The sequence below is a fragment of the Actinia tenebrosa genome, unplaced genomic scaffold (assembly GCF_029948245.1).
Source record: "Actinia tenebrosa isolate PJP-AT-01 unplaced genomic scaffold, QUT_ActTen_1.0 PGA_scaffold10__47_contigs__length_13832649, whole genome shotgun sequence".
Classification (NCBI taxonomy): Eukaryota; Metazoa; Cnidaria; class Anthozoa; order Actiniaria; family Actiniidae; genus Actinia; species Actinia tenebrosa.
Genome location: NW_028292570.1, coordinates 8,556,509 through 8,572,966, shown reverse-complemented (window position 1 = coordinate 8,572,966; position 16,458 = coordinate 8,556,509). Strand labels below are relative to the sequence as shown.

Here is a 16,458-nt window from a genome sequence, read left to right as displayed (position 1 = left end):
CGATTTATAGCAGAGTTCAAGCGGAAAACTTCCTCGCGTGGTGCTGTTACAAAACCAAATCAACAGTTTTTCAGTTCGTATTCTCAGCCGCTCTCTTCGAGACCCAAGACCACCAGCCAACCTAGATCTTTAGGATTATTTCAGAAGTTTTCAATTAACAGACCACGATGGAGTGTGTAGTAAGTTCCTATAAAATGCGCCAAGAATCTTGTAACTAACAATCATGGGATGGCGAGAGATAAACAATGATGTTGAAATTTTACTTAGTAATATTCTATGATTTTTAGCAATTGGCAGATCGGCCTCTGTGCTGTCAATTCCTGTCAATGGCAAGAAGCATGAAGATCCATGCCCACAGTGTAATAGACGATGGTACCTTGTTAAGGGAAGAAAATGGAGCTATAACAGCTACAGGCAAAGAGAATGACCAATACAGTAAGTTCACGGAGAACTTCTTACTCAAACATAAGGAATATTATAATATTTAGATTTCAAGTAGCCTCCTGCGCATGAGGCTAGTCTTAGGGGAGTTAAGTTTCCTACGCAGCCGCCATTAGTGTCGTCACGCCACGCTCACTCCCCTAATTGCTTACTATCAATCGCGTGACTTTTGGAGTTGACTGGGGGGCAAACAAGCGGTTGACTGGGGGGCAACTAGCGGATGCTAAGTCAAAACATATTAAAATAAGTCCTCAAACTATTGTATTTGACTATTTTCACGACATCAAACCAGAAAACAAGAGATCAAAACAACCTCCAGGATTCTACAAGCCAACAAAAAAGAGCTATTACCGGAAGTGACGTCTATTGATAGCAACCTGTAGCGACTGCGTAGGAGACTAAGGGGAGTTGAGTAATTTTTGAGGTAATAGAACTAAAATACTATTTTCGAGATTGTTGCACATTTCGTGAACGTGCCGCTGGCATGCAGCCAAACGTTCGCATTTAGCTGTGCATGTTGACTTTGATATTTCCGGTTCCGGTTAATCCTTCACTGTCTTGAATTATATCGAGGGTCCTGAAGAGGTGAAATAAGAGATGGGATTTACCTTTTTTGGGCTGGGAAAAACGGATTTTATGCACTCGGATTGGGTTTCACAAACTAACAAAAAAAAAATCAGTTCAAAAATGGGAATGGGATCGAGATTTGAGCAAAACATAGGCTGGGACTATGCATGGGATTTGATCAAGATGGTAGCTGCAAACTATGGGATGAGGATTGTTATCTCCAAGAGCCATAACGGCTCATCTAGGGAGATCGCAATATATTTTCTATTTCCCCTAAAACAACCTCACAATGCAATGCAAATCAAACTTAACCCAGTCTTCGGTAGCGAGTATTCTACTTAGCCGCCATGGAATAGCTAATAGTATTTTTTGGGGGCTCAAAAGACATAACTAAGTTAGCCATTTACAAATGCTCCTCAATTTCAAAATTTTCCTTTATAACATACATACACCCAATTTTTCTGGGATCTCCTAAATGCCTTCAGCATGTGTTGAGTCAAGATGTACCATCTCATTGTTTTTAACCTTACTGCTTGTCAAGACAAGTCCCTAAGATTTTTCAAATTCTTTCTTAGCTGTCTTTAAGATATACAAATACACTGTTGATGACAAGCTGGCTTACAAAATCCAAAGCATTGAAGATAAGGTGTTTCTAGCAATAGACAAAGAAACTGAAAACTTGATTACTACGGTAAGGCTGCGTTCATAATGTATGGCAGGGGGGGGGGGGGTGGGGAGGTGAAAATTTGAAATGTCCAGAATAATTCTTAACACCCCCCTTAAAGTCATGTAAAAAAATACGATCCCCCCTAAGCAAGGCTTGTAGCTTCTCCCACAAATTGTGCATCCCCCCATTTTTCTGATAACAATTTGCCCACCATCCCCAATTTTTTCCTACCAAAATTTTCCTGATCCCCCCTCAATTTCACCTGCCCCCCCCCCCCCCCCCCCCCCTGCCATACATTACGCACGCAGCCTAAGAACACATGACTATTAGGATTTCATACTTAATCAGTGCGTTGCTGATGGATTTCATTACGGTCAGTCTGGACAAAATCATGCCTGTCTGCAAACCTACTAGACTCTAAGTTACTCCTTGGATCACCTCCCTCACTACCACCACAACATATATAGTCAACTGTGAACACAAAAGCCTGTGCAACATGTTTTTGCTTCGTTACCTTAAGCAAATGAAACCCTGGCAATGGTGGAGCTCATCGCTGGCATGTATCTAGCTGCTTTTGGACCCGATTAAATGTGACAAGCATAACTTCTAGGGCTCTGTTTGTTGCCCCAGTCCAAAGCATACCAGATATTATCAACAGCCTTATCAATATACATTTCTCGAGCCTATTGGAAACCCCTTACAGTATATCATATAGAGGGCGTTTAGCATAATTTCGCTAGTAAGTTCGTAGGCCAACAATCCCACATTTGCTGTACATCCCTTTATAATATAACTGTTATGAAGGTCGCGTTCTGATTGGTTTGGAGCACGTGCTTTATGAGAGCACATTGCACGCGCGCGCACTTTCCGTTGCGTCATTCCTATCTAAAATAACGGTTACTGTAATTTAGATTTTATAAAAGAAGTAAAAAACTTGCTTGCTGTACTGCGTGCAGTCATAAAGCACTTGGGGATTGGCAGAACACTCGAGAAGTGTGCAGAAGCACTCCGCTACGCGTCGTACTTCTGCTAACACTTCTCTCGTGTTCTGCCAACCCCCGCGTGCTTTATGACAGCACACAGCACGCGCGCGCGTTTTCTATTTCTTTAAGATTGCACACTAAGAGATAGAGTCTTAAAGCATGGTTGCTTTTAGTGTTTTTTTAGTGCTTCTTTTAGTGTTTTCCCATTTCTGTTCAATTAGTATTTTGCTTTTTACGCCATTCAGAAATTGGCTGTTTATAGCTGTATCTATCTTAATCTACTAACAATCCTATGAAAATCCTACTAACTGAACATGTACGTACCTTGCCAATAAACATATACACCTATTTATATTTCAATAAAACATTGCCATCGCCAAAGGCGATAGGTTATTCTGGCATGGAAACGGTTTCGTTTGAATCTCCTATTGCCTGTCGCTGGCGATATGACCAAGGTTTTATTGAATTAGGTGTATACATAAGGTTCGTAAAGCTAGGTTTTGTTGCCTCGTGCACTGTTGCATGCTGCTCATTGCTTGTTGCTTAAAATGTATTATGTCTATATATAAATGTCCGCACAAGAAAATATGCCGAAGAACCGTGCAGAAAAAGTTTGTCAAATTGAAACTCCATAAGGCTGTGACAAAAAAAGCTCCTTCACCAACCCTTTTTTATAGCTGTATTTAACAAATAAACAAATAAACAGCTTTTTCCGTGCTCCGTTCAGTAATAAAGCACGCAGGAAGTGACGCGTAAACTCCAAAGAAGTGTAAGAAGAAGCACGAACTGTAGGAGGGTGTTTCACACTTCTCGAGTGCTTACAGCGCTTCCTCAGTGCTTTATCACTGAACGGAGCAAGGAAAAAGCTGTTTTTTTGTTTTATGATATATTTTAGTTGCTAATTCTGTTTCGGTATTAAATTTTTTTACGTAAATAGAAAGACGGTCACAGGATTTAGCAGACCCTCACGCGCGCGAATGGTGTCAGCACTGTGCCCCGTTCACTAATATTTTTCCAGATTTTTTTAAAATATAAAGCACAGTTTTCGACCGATCAGCGCGCACCTACTATCCTAACCATATAATACATAAAATAATTACACAATCATTACTATGTTTTATTCTTTTTTTTCCTAGAAAGACTCTGAAAATGAATCTACCCTATTTTGGCCCAGAAAGATTTATGATTTTACTGTATTGCAATCAGTTGTTGGAATGAAATGTTATCTCTATGTTGATGCAAGTGGAGCCGTGATTACCACAAAAATACACGATGAAGAGGATTTACGAAAAGATGTCAATGTCTGGTTTAAAGTTCATCGAGTTGCTGAAGGCTAAAGTTTAAAGTCAATAGCCTCTCACAATTTCATCTTTTTAGTTGATCAAATTTCATTATTGTTTATAACAATACTTTTTAATTATTTTTACTGTCGTTAGACTCTAAAAGTGAACACTTGCGTTTATTTTATTTTTTGTGTAAATATCCTTGCATTTTTTCTTTCTCTTTCATCATTTCATCTCCTTGAATAGCTTTTATAGACTTTCAATACATGTTCGAGTAAAACGACAATAGGCAGATTAAGATTCCCGTTTTTTCTTCCCGCAAACGGCATACGCGACCACGTTTTCATCGTTTCCCTACATTTCACTTTACCTTTTGCAAACGAAAGAGGTGGTATAAAGGAGTGTTTATATAATGACGAAAGAAACCAATGAGAACAAGGTGGGCAGGAAACGAAAAAAAAAACAATCAAAAGACAAAAGAATGGGCTGGTTGAAAGCATGGTTGATTAACTAGTTTAGATTTGATTTATTTTTAAATCTTGATTAAAGAAAGTTTTGTTATACATTTAACGATAAAAACTAGCGATAACTGACGTTTCGATGTCGTTAACATAATTTTCAAAGTGAAACAGAAAGTCAGTTCAAATGAATGAATAATTTTGTCTAAAGAACTGAACACTCTAAATCAACCTTGAACTGACTTTAAATTATTCAAACTCTTTCTGTTTTACTTTGAAAATGATGTGAGCGACATTGAAACATCAGTTGTTATCGCTAAGTTTACCTGATGAGCCCAAAATAAACAACAATTAGTCAGTGTCCATTAGTCGAGGTCAGTAATGGGAAACATTGTAAGAGTCAGTGTGGCTAGAACACACTGACTGTAATAGAAAATGACGATAAAAGTTTAAAATTCTTCTAAGGATGAAAAGTACAAGTACTCAGCCAGTCTACTGACAATCGAAAAAAGCAGATATTAGAGATACAATTTGGATCAGTTTCTATACATTTAAGGTGCGAACATACGGTGCAACATTGCACGCAACAAATTTGAAACGGGGTGACACACGTTGCAAACAAATCACGCAACATCGCTTGTCAGCACGCTATGCCAAGGTGGTCAGCGGTTATAAATTTGTTGCAAGCCGATTGGTTCGAAATTTCAAATGTTACACGCAATGTTGCAGCCATGTTCACACAATGAAATTCGTTGCGCGCAATGTTGCGTGTAACATGTTTCAGGGGTAGACACGCTGCAACAGTCCTGTTGTGTGCAATGTTGCGTGCATGCTGCACCGTGTGTCTTAATTAAGCTTTATAATGTCTTGACCCAAATGCCTCGAATTGAAACATTTATTGTTTGAATTAATGGAGTGTAACTCAAGCATGCACTATTATAATTCTTTAATTTTGTTTTATATTTAATAGCCCACTTCAAGATATGCTTCTTTGCGTTTGTTTTTGGGCACGCGCATACTGGCAGATCGCGTGCAGTATGCATGTGCAGAAAAACAAACGAACAAAATAAATGATTCTAAAAATAGCATCAAAGATTCTAAAAATAGCATCAAAGATCCTAAAAATAGCATCAAAGATCCTAAAAATAGCATCAAAGATTCTAAAAATAGCATGAGAGTGCTCATGATGGGGCGCGGGGATTCCTTCATTTAGTTCATATTTTCTCGTTGGTGATTACAATTAAATGTTAAACTAAATTCTTTCTCTCTTCATGAATCATGTGAGTATTTATGCATAAAGCCTGACATCGAAGCCTTTGTGTGTGACAAGCGAAGCCTATCTCGAAAGTGGGCTATTAATTTAGATAATAAAACATTAATTAATCATAAACGAAATTTAAGTAATTTTTGCTTTACGTTGTTTATATTTCGATAATTTTTTAAAATTTCAAACTAAAAATTGACATTTAACTAAAATCAAAATAAATTACGAATACTGATGTTTTCCTTTGAACTTATGTTTCAATAAATGATAGCTTATTAGGCACATGCATATACAGTATATCTAATTTATACATTTCAGAACTTAGCATATTATCTTTCCTTCCTAAGTACATTTAAATCTAATAGTCTAATAGTCTAGAGTAATTTTATTTAACCCGTGAACAAAGTAGAGTACAAACAATATAACTGTGAAACTTTAGTAATACGAAATAGCACAATTTCATGCATAATTCCATTGTTTTCTATTGTTTAATGAGCACTATTTAGTAATTACTGTTTCACGGATTGTTTGCTCTCTAGTATGCATAATAGCTAGTAATTAACTCTAAACCCATTGTAATTCTATTTTTTTGATTCTGTATAACCTTCAAGCCCAGGAAATATGCTTTAATTTTTCAGCAATATTTCATTACACTCTCAACCCTAGCTCTAACACCCTAAGAGTTACACCCAGTTATTTTTATTTTCAAACACCTTGGTTACAATATAGTTATCATTAGTTTTGAACAGTAATATAAGCACCGGCCTCTATTACATAGACAGTTGATTGCTGAACATTCTCATGATGAAATATGCACCCACTCACACCATACATACAAGCCAACTGGACCCTAATCTCTCATTTTTAGTTTTAATAAAGGTAGAGTTTTTAATTAGTACATGTTTTGATGTCATCACACTTGCAATGTCACAGTGTTATTGACAACCTGCACATTTATATTTTTTAATTTTTGGAACAATTTTGAGGTGAAAAACTCCTAATGTTAAACTTGGGTCTTTTTTTTTTTTTACTATAAATCACACATTTCAAGGCCATGCTATAAGCTAGACATTAAAGAGACAAGTGGTTTCCGTAGGGTGAAGAAGAAACATCATTAAAAGTAAAAAATTAAGAGTACTTGCAGTGAGACAGGTCAGGACTAGATTCTTGAATCTTGCTACCTAAGAACTTGGTCTGCTCTAGATATATTAAATGTCCAATCAATCAATGACTACCACTAGCCATTATTCAATAAGGGAAATGGAGAACCTCCCTATGATTATGAAGTTGTATACCATCAAACAATACAAACTTGTGTCTTCATCTTTAGACTAGTTAATGGAACCTTAATGACATGATCTTCAATCAATGTTTAATCAATACGGCACATTCTTCCTCTTCTTTGTCTTCTCTGGCATTTTCATTTTCATCACTCCACTTGATATACTTCAGCAGCCTCTTTTCCCAAGTAGCCTTTTCAACATTGCTGGTAAAATCCAAAAATGTCTTGTTCTTGATCTCTTTGGGTAGTCTGTTTTTCTTTATATCTGGATCTATGCACAAGATTATTAAGGGATTTGTTCCATGTTCCTCCAATGATCTATGCACAGCATAATCTAACTCAGCTCTGCAGTACTTGCTCTTCATGTAGTTGTTGGACATCACCACTATCACCACCCTACTCCTATATACACTATTCACCATGTTTTCGTGTATGGCAACACCTGGCTCAAAGTTACGGTAATGAATGCAGAGATCAATGCCATTCTTTTCTAATAATGGCAGCAAGTTTTTTTCAACCCAGTTAAAGTCTTGACTGTTGTATGTTACGAATGCGCCATACTTGAACGGACCTTTAGGAATTTCTGCAGAAAAAGTCCAGTATAACAAAAGGCAAATCAACTTCAAGATGCTAGTATGCATACACACTGAAACAATGTGGAATATTTACAATCTGTGTATTACCACACCCTGCATTGTTCCCATGGTGTGTATCCCCATGTAACATATACAGCAGGTATACAGGATGTATGGTGTGTATTCCCCATGTAGCATGTACAGCAGGTATACAGGATGTATGGTGTGTATTCCCCATGTAACATGTACAACAGGTATACAGTATGTATGGTGCGTATTCCCCATGTGACATGTACAGCAGGTATACAGGATGTATGGTGTGTATTCCCCATGTAACATGTACAGCAGGTATGTAGGATGTATGGTGCGTATTCCCCATGTAACATGTACAGCAGGTATATACAGGATGTATGGTGTGTATTCCCCATGTAACATGTACAGCAGGTATGTAGTATGTATGGTGTGTATTCCCCATGTAACATGTACAGCAGGTATGTAGTATGTATGGTGTGTATTCCCCATGTAACATGTACAGCAGGTATCTAGTATGTATGGTGTGTATTCCCCATGTAACATGTACAGCAGGTATGTAGTATGTATGGTGTGTATTCCCCATGTGACATGTACAGCAGGTATACAGTGTATCGTGTGTATTCCCCATGTGACATGTACAGCAAGTATACAGGATGTATCGTGTGTATTCCTCATGTAACATGTACAGCAGGTATACAGGATGTATGGTGTGTATTCCCCATGTGTCATGTACAGCAGGTATACAGGATGTATGAAAATAAATAAAAATAAAATAAGATAAATTGAATTTATTTAACGAGGGTGACATCACATTACTGGTAACCCAGTAGTTTCCATTATGGCCCTCCTACAATAATAAACTGAAATGAAATGATCGAAGAAACATGAATTGTGTAAAGAATCCCAAGCATGGTCGAGAAACTGAATCTGAACTAATCAGGAATCAGGACAAATACAGTCTAGCAGCTAGATAGTGGCCACAGCAGGACTCGAACCCCGCACCACTGGATTGCGAGACCGATGCTATGACCACTCGACCATGCTGCCTCCACGAATGTATGGTGTGTTGTGTATGGTGTGTATTCCTCATGTAACATGTACAGGGATGTATGTTATCTATTCCCCAGGATGCATGTATGGCATATATGCATGGTGGATGTTCATCCCCCCAAGAAAGAAAAGAAATGAATGAAAGAAATGTTTCACTGTGCCATTCAAAAATATCTACACTTAATGGCCATGAGTGATATTATGATAATAAAGAAACTTACAAACTTACCTGGATAGTTTATTTTGGTTTTCTTCTTAGTCAAATATAAAATTACAATCAAAATGGCAGTAATGAGCAATATGACTCCAACAATAAGACCAGCTAACTCCTTTGTTGTAAGTATTGTTTCCTTTGTGTCTCCACTTTGTCTTTTTTCTAAAAAATAGAGAATAGAAAGCTTTATTCAAAATTAAGTAAGGACTTTTCAGCTGAATTACTTTGCTTTTTTTTTGACTTAAAAGTTAACATGTTTTCTGTCTACAATAACCAGCTACTTTTATTTAACATATTATTAGTTTTTTACCAGTCCCATTATTTGTTTAGACATGTGTGCCATACAGTAGTGTTGAGCACTTTTTCCTAATCAATAATGAACCAAGCTCAATCATTTTAAGCATGCATTAAAAATGTATTTTACAATCCCCATCATTGTGATATTAATAAATAATAAATTATTATTGATAACACTGTGAATGGGGATTGTAATACATATTTTTAATGCATACTCATTATATCAAGCACTGAGAGGAAAACCTGTGGAATTCTAAAGCACTTGTATTGTACATTTGTGTACACTTGTAGTATACATTCCTCCACTCATTAACACAATTGCTGCTACTAATACTAAAATATATTATATGCTACTGGGGCAAACACTAAGCAATAGAAAACTTGAAAGTGAAATATTGTTAAATGTATGAATAAAATATAGCTCCATGCAGCTTTAACTTTTAATTTTGAATCCACAAGGAAAGGTTTTGAAAATCAATAGGACTTTTCTTAACAATCAATATCCAAATATAAATAAATAATTAAATAGTTATGAAGCTTACCTCTCCTTTTGATGACCAATAAAGTGGTTTGCTCACTAGTTTCATCATTGATGAATACTCTACAAGTATAGTTTCCAGCATCTTGGAGGGATGTTTGGTTTATCAGCAGGCTCATCCTCATTGTTTTACTAGACCCTTCATAATTGACCTCAGCATGTAAACGGCTGCTATTTTCAATTTGCTCCTTTGTTATCTCTTTTCCATTAAACAACCATGCTGCATCTGCTTCCAATTCTATAACATTCTTACCATTACAGACAAATATGTTTGCCTCGCCAATGTATGAAGAAATGATAGACTTCTCAGCTGTTATTACTGGATGTTCAAATCGATCTGCCAAAAAAACAGCAAATTGTGTCAAAATGGCAACATTATGCCTCTCACACTTGAACCAAATTTTCAGAATGTTCTAACTTTGTAACCTTGTAAAACAATTTGATACATGTTCGCAACAATCGAATACAAATTTATTGGGGTCGGACTCTGATCAAACAATCCCTATGCAAATGTAAACATGACATTAATGTGTAGATGTTTCCAAGACCTCAGGAGAAGGTTGGGGAAAGGGTGAAGGCATACGTGAATCACTTGAAGAATTACTAATGATTGTTGTGGTACTGCCATTTGAGGCAGAATGGACGGCACAAATGGTTGTTGTGCACGTGGTACTGCTATTTTGTCTTGCACACATTGTCTCCTGAATAGTGACCCAGTTTCATATTGATCACTGAGTCCATCCCAATTGTAATGATTTTAGTGATATTGTTGTTCTAATTCATGTTTTAATGGCTAGATGTGGCTTGCTAAGCTTCACTTGAGGACGTGAACCGCAGGCACTCTCAAACATATATTTCCCAGTAACTAAGATCTTTTTCAAGGAAAAAAAGGTTTTGTTTGTGGTACGTGGAAATTCTTGCTTGAAAGCAGCACTTTAGCACCTAATTGAAGATTTGTTATGCAACGTTGACAGGATTTTGACAGTTTCTTGACTTCTCTGAACAAATTTGTTTCGAATTGGTTCAAGTGCGACCCAGGCCATTACTGAATTCTAATGATCTGAATTATTGAATTCTAACTGATCAGTTGTGCTCTACTGGTCTGCAATCAACTGATAAGTTGCACTTTACTGGTCTGCAATCAACTAATTGCTTGCATTTTTACCTAAAAATCAAATAAACATGATAATGATAATTAATCAAATACCTAAAACACGGACTGTAATGTTATGACTGTCCTTTCCATACTTATTGCTTGCTTCACAAGTATACTTCCCCTGCTTGTCTTTCCCTACAGGTGACAACCTGAGAGTTTTACCATTATTTATTGCAGGAAGAAAACTAAATCCATTCATTTGCTTTATTTCTTTCCCATCCTTCAACCATATATAGGTGATAATTTTTGATCCTGTTGCATGACATCGTAGATCCAAAACAGGATCACCATCTTGAGGCCACTGAGGTGAACGAGTAAATAGCTCTGGCTCACCAGATTTAAAGATCATTGGCTTTCCTGGGGAAAGAATTGTGTTACCGAAAATCAGTGCATAACTCATTGAAACAAAAGAACTGAGAAAGGCTTTTATTTAAACAGGGTATCCCATTCAGCTACAAGGCAGATATCTAATTTGTTATTTATTGGTTGAAAAATAAATAAAAAATTGGTTATCCAAATGTTCTTGAATATGAATTGTTTTAGTGAATCAAGTGAAAAACTTGATTTCAAAATCGATCAGTCTTCCCTCAATAACACAATGTGAAATCTCTATATAAACTAATTTTGTGCAATTACATTAGAAGGTAGAGCTAAATAAAGTAATGTATTCCTTTTAACAACTATATTCAACAATGAACAAAATTATCTATGAAAAAATAACAAAAATGTTTATTTGATTTGCCAATCAAAGGTTGATTGAAGCTGCTTTTTCCAGAAAGTAAATTAACAGAGTGTTCATATCACAGTACAGAGACATAAGCAGCCATTTTACATTGCAAGAGCATGAGTGCTGCTTGAACAATGGAAATGCACCGTGCAACCATAAAAGTTAATAATTGCTGCGCTGCGTCATTCGTACGGGTACTGATCAATATGTAGTTTAATTTTTCATGGCATACATTCCTTGGACTTAGTATTTAAGAAACTTAATAATAATGTAATAATATAATATATTTAATATATATGTATATAATTATATATGTATATATAATATATGGATATTAAAGTTCTAAACTGATTTTCACATTGTATATTTCACATGCTCGCGATACCTGGCCCATTGACTTTCATATGCATGTGAAAATTTTACTTTGAAACATGAAATTCCATTTCACATGCTTAATGCTATTGATAGATTACTTTTACATACATGTGATATCTGTGATCTGATTTTCACATGGTTTTTCACATGGTTAGAATAGCAATTTAAGTTTTCACATAAATGTGAAAATATAAATTGAATTTTCACGTCCAGTTTCATATGTTCTTTATACATTTCCCTTTTTTCACATGCATGTGAAACTTTCCATTACGATTTCACATGCCATTTCACACACTGAGAAAATTCACATGATAATTTTCACTTTTCACATCTATTTCATATGGTTTTCACATCTATTTCACATACTCCTTTCCAGTAGTGATATGTCTCTATCCTCTGATATAAACACAGTAATTAATTAATCAGCACACATGCTATATCTCATATTGTACATGAAAAGAAAAGATTGTTAAAGTGACATTCTTTGGGGGATAAATAAATAAATACCTTTGACATTTACAAACACAGCGTCATCTTCTACACGATCCTTATATTTTGCAGCACACTTATAATAACCAGCATCCGATCGACTAATGCTTGTGATGGTCTTAACAGCCCAGTTATTAGAGGATAAGGTTGAATTTATGTCCTTTCTATCCTTTTTCCAATAGATTGATTCTAATGGCCCTCCACCATTAGTGGTAGCAGTACAATTCAAAGTCAAGGATTCATTTATATTCCGGTATATATTAACACCTTCTTTAACAATCTGTACTTGAAGATCAGCTTTAACTAGAGAGTCAAATGAAAAATAAATTATGAAAAAGTATTAATTTGATTCAATGATCCTTATCCTTTTAAAATCTTTGTAATACACAAATTGTGAATCACAATTGAAAAAGAAGAGTTATATAGGCTGTGGGGCAATTATTGGCCTGACCTGATTACAACCATTGCATTAACAACGAAGTCATGCAGGCATTCAAGAAGATTTGATTTTATAAGTTGAAAACTGTGTGAAACGAATGTTATAATATCTCTTTGGATAACTGCTAAAAAGGGTCACCTTTCCCTACAGTAGGCTCTCTGTCCTCCCCTCCCTCCCCCCCCCCCCCCCCCCCCCCAAACCTGAAAATATAAAAAAATAGAATGTCTAGATTTGAAATTGGGGCCTTTTTATTGGCTTCCTCTACCCCAGGAATAAAATCACAAATTCTTCCAATAAATAGTTTATCAAATATTCCGAGATTTGTATAGGAAATCGCACGATCTCAAGTACAATTTGGAAATTAATAGACACGAGTAATGCTTTGTAAGTTCTTGTAATTGCACGAGCCTTTAGGCGAGTACAATTAAAGAACTTTCAAAACATTACGAGTCTATTAATTCCAAATTGTACGAGAAGATCGTGCGATTTTTTGTTTATAGTTCACTCAACAAAATTTCAGTAAAAAAATGCGAAGCGACGCCGTTCATCTTTGTCTATTTGGCGGCCGATTTTCAATCCATCGCGCAACTGAAATGCATTAAAAACATTAGTTTTTACGGCCTTAAAATTTTATTTATATGTTTTTTAAGTACAAAATGATAGAAAATAATTGTTTTGACATTGTTTTGGCCGTGTTGCCATAGCGACTTAATTCGGTACTCCTACGGAGTACAATTAACGCTATAATTGTACTGCTCTCGACCAATCAGATTCGAGTAATTTTGTTGAGTGTACTATAAGATTTGAAATTTGGGACCTTCCCATGCAGCCCATTGGCATCTTCCCACCTCTCTGATCTACATCTCATCCCCAATAAAAAGATAAATAGAACTAACAGTATATTGGAAAAAATTGATTACCAATATTTAAATATGACAAAGAGTGTGGTATTTTGTAATTATTCTCAACAGATGGCAGGTGGTTCACATACCAAATGAGGATGTCATGCTTCCAGGAATTTCAGTTTTGCTTTCCCTATCTTCCAAGAATTCTTATCTACATACCGCACCTTTTTCTCTTCAGGGAAATTCCCTTGGAGTACAACAATATCTTATGGACTTACTGAATTTCTTTCGTTATATGTTCTTAAATTCAGTATTTTTCCTACTAGCTGGGTAATAAAATAATAAAATATGACTTTGTTTTACTGTTTGTTTAAGACGTGTAAAGCCCCGAGCCGAAATAAATTCTCTTGTAGATAAACGAATTCCAATCATATGTTTTTTTAAATATGGGTTTTCGACAATTTTGAACCTACCTACAAAAGTTAACACAAAGGGATTTTATTCAAGTAAAACTTTGGTCTAAAACTATATACAATTAACTTGTTTAATAACAAAAAGAAGTGACCAAACTTTGCGAGACAGCTAACGTATCAAACGTTGTCTTTCGAATTTAATTAGGTGCAAGATAAGCTTATCTTTGACGAAATATTCATTAGCAAAGTATAAAGACATTTTGAAGCCGTATAAGATACTAAAAGGAAGGAAGGAGTTAGAAAATAAGTCAAATTCATGTGTTGAATTAATTGCATTCTATAGAAGAGTTTGTGAAGACACTGAGGTTCAAGATGTCAAGTCTAGCTATGTCAGTCTTTTGTTCATACTATATTGAAGTGTGAATGAAAATGAACGCTAAAAGTTATTCGCTTTCGGTCTTACTTACCTGATAAAAGTGAAACAGCAAGTAGAAGAAAACAAGTAAGCTTATACTCCATTGCGTACAGCATAATGTCCGAGTGCACGACCACTATCAAGTAGAACCGGAAGTCAAATTACAAACTGTATAGACACCGTATGTCCTCGCTAAAATGTACAATATAAAAAATTTAAGTAGTCCACAGTCTTTGTCATAGAGAAAGAATAGAATTACATAGGTAAAACCAATGAAATGCTGCTTTCGGGCATGAAGATGGATCTGATTGGCTTAAAATACAAGACGTATGCGTAGGTTTCAAAGAACAAAATTTCTACTAAAAGTCGAAAATTTGCAACCGAGGCCACAGGAAGCCCAATTTAGATTAAAGTAAATGGTGAAAATATTATATCGGAAAAGCCTAATAATTTTTTTTTAAATTCAAGGTCAAGATAATGACCTCCGTAAGGTCCGAAAGAGTAAAAATGAAGAAATAGAAAACGCGCGCGCGTGTTGTGTGCTGTCATAAAGCACGCGGGGGTTGGCAGAACACGAGAGAAGTGTTAGGAGAAGCACGACGCGCGGAGTGCTTCTGGACACTTCTCGAGTGTTCTGCCAATCCCCAAGTGCTTTATGACTGCACACATCACAGCAAGCAAGTTTTTTTTTTCTTTTATAAAATACAAATTACATTATAAAATAACTGTTAAGAATGTCGCGTTCTGATTGGTTTGGAGCGCGTGCTTTATGGAGAACACATTGCACGCGCGCGCACTTTCCGTTGCGTTATTCCTATCTGTTATTGTAATTTATGCACCCCCCTAGCTACGGGCCTGCCTTTTAACTCCTCTCTCGCCCATATCCTTTGTATCCTTTGTGGCATCCCAGATTTCAAACAATTTGGGTAAGAGTTGTAGTGACTTCAATGTGAGTGAAAAATGTTAAGTTCCCGACGAGAAAAATGCCTTCAAAAGCAGTAAAAAGTTGGAATTAAACTATCATGTATTTTCATATTGCTTGTTAATGTCGTGTAACGTTCGTAATCAGATGACGCAAAGGCCGGTTTAGACGGTACGATTTTCGCCTACAACTATCGTACAACACGCTCGCGCCATTCTACAACTCGAGTCTTAGCGTGTACGTAAATCAAGCCTACAACTCGCCTACGACAGACGCGAGCGCGTTGTATACGATAGTTGTAGGCGAAAATCGTTCCGTCTAAACCGGCCTTAAAATAACTCGTTTTTACGCTTCGCGTATCCACGACTTAAAAAGCGTGCACGCCTCTGTTAAGCCATATATGCAGTTCACTTTATCCGTAGCCGGTTACAATGTAATTCAGTTTATATTCATAAAATGGTAAATTATACACCGTGAAAAGATATGAAAAAACTTACTGACGTTTCGTACGCTAGTCCTTCGTCGGAGGACTAGCGTCCGAAACGTCAGTAAGTTTTTTCATCTTTTCACGGTGTACAATTTACCATTTTATCATTACTGTTTCATTAGAAACACCGAAGCATCTCACACTAGTTTTTAGCTAGTTATCTCTTTTCTATTCATAAAATGGTTCAGAATGGAAAATACAGAACATTGACTGACATGAAAGAAAAATCAAAATTTAAGTATACTGTAATCATAGTGAAACAATGATTTGATTTGGGTACATGTCTAGTCAACTTATTTTCGAATTTACACAAATTCAGAAGCTAATAAATAGATGTAGTTATGGACTTTTGACACTATATTGGTAATCGAGTTACGAGCCGGAACTAGCGCATACTTTGTAGGCTTTGACATGCATGTGTTCCGTAATTTTACTTTCGTCTTAGAAATCTTTAAAAAATTAAATCAATCACTTTACTTTCATCTTAAAGATACATCAGCCAAAAACATAAAAAGCTTAAATATTACACTCTTAGCTC

General features: G+C 36.0%; 2 protein-coding genes across 2 annotated transcripts; one reads left to right on the top strand and one right to left on the bottom strand.

Moving 5' to 3' along the window:
* The first annotated feature begins 4 nt into the window (after positions 1-4).
* Positions 5-4,760, top strand: LOC116298839 (uncharacterized). The gene is made up of 4 exons (XM_031707408.2): positions 5-179; positions 288-435; positions 1,584-1,699; positions 3,795-4,760. Exons 1-4 carry the CDS (start codon positions 168-170, stop codon positions 3,993-3,995), a joined length of 477 nt encoding a protein of 158 aa, XP_031563268.2. The 5' UTR covers positions 5-167; the 3' UTR covers positions 3,996-4,760.
* Positions 4,761-5,280: 520 nt separating this feature from the next.
* LOC116298836 (uncharacterized) lies at positions 5,281-14,829 on the bottom strand. Its single transcript, XM_031707406.2, has 6 exons — positions 14,564-14,829; positions 12,418-12,702; positions 10,860-11,165; positions 9,657-9,989; positions 8,833-8,979; positions 5,281-7,528 (listed from the first exon to the last, which is right to left on the bottom strand). Exons 1-6 carry the CDS (start codon positions 14,625-14,627, stop codon positions 7,029-7,031), a joined length of 1,635 nt encoding a protein of 544 aa, XP_031563266.1. The 5' UTR covers positions 14,628-14,829; the 3' UTR covers positions 5,281-7,028.
* Positions 14,830-16,458: the final 1,629 nt, after the last annotated feature.

What these genes read in the sequence shown, in the direction of transcription:
- LOC116298839 (XM_031707408.2), top strand. An exon ending in CAAAGAGAATGACCAATACA is followed by an intron (nt 436 to 1,583) that starts GTAAGTTCACGG and finishes ATTCTTTCTTAG; the next exon opens with CTGTCTTTAAGATATACAAA. An exon ending in CTGAAAACTTGATTACTACG is followed by an intron (nt 1,700 to 3,794) that starts GTAAGGCTGCGT and finishes TTTTTTTCCTAG; the next exon opens with AAAGACTCTGAAAATGAATC.
- LOC116298836 (XM_031707406.2), bottom strand. Translation starts at nt 14,627, where the DNA reads ATGCTGTACGCAATGGAGTATAAGCTTACTTGTTTTCTTCTACTTGCT. An exon ending in TGCTGTTTCACTTTTATCAG is followed by an intron (nt 12,703 to 14,563) that starts GTAAGTAAGACC and finishes TTGACTCTCTAG; the next exon opens with TTAAAGCTGATCTTCAAGTA. An exon ending in TGTGTTTGTAAATGTCAAAG is followed by an intron (nt 11,166 to 12,417) that starts GTATTTATTTAT and finishes TTCTTTCCCCAG; the next exon opens with GAAAGCCAATGATCTTTAAA.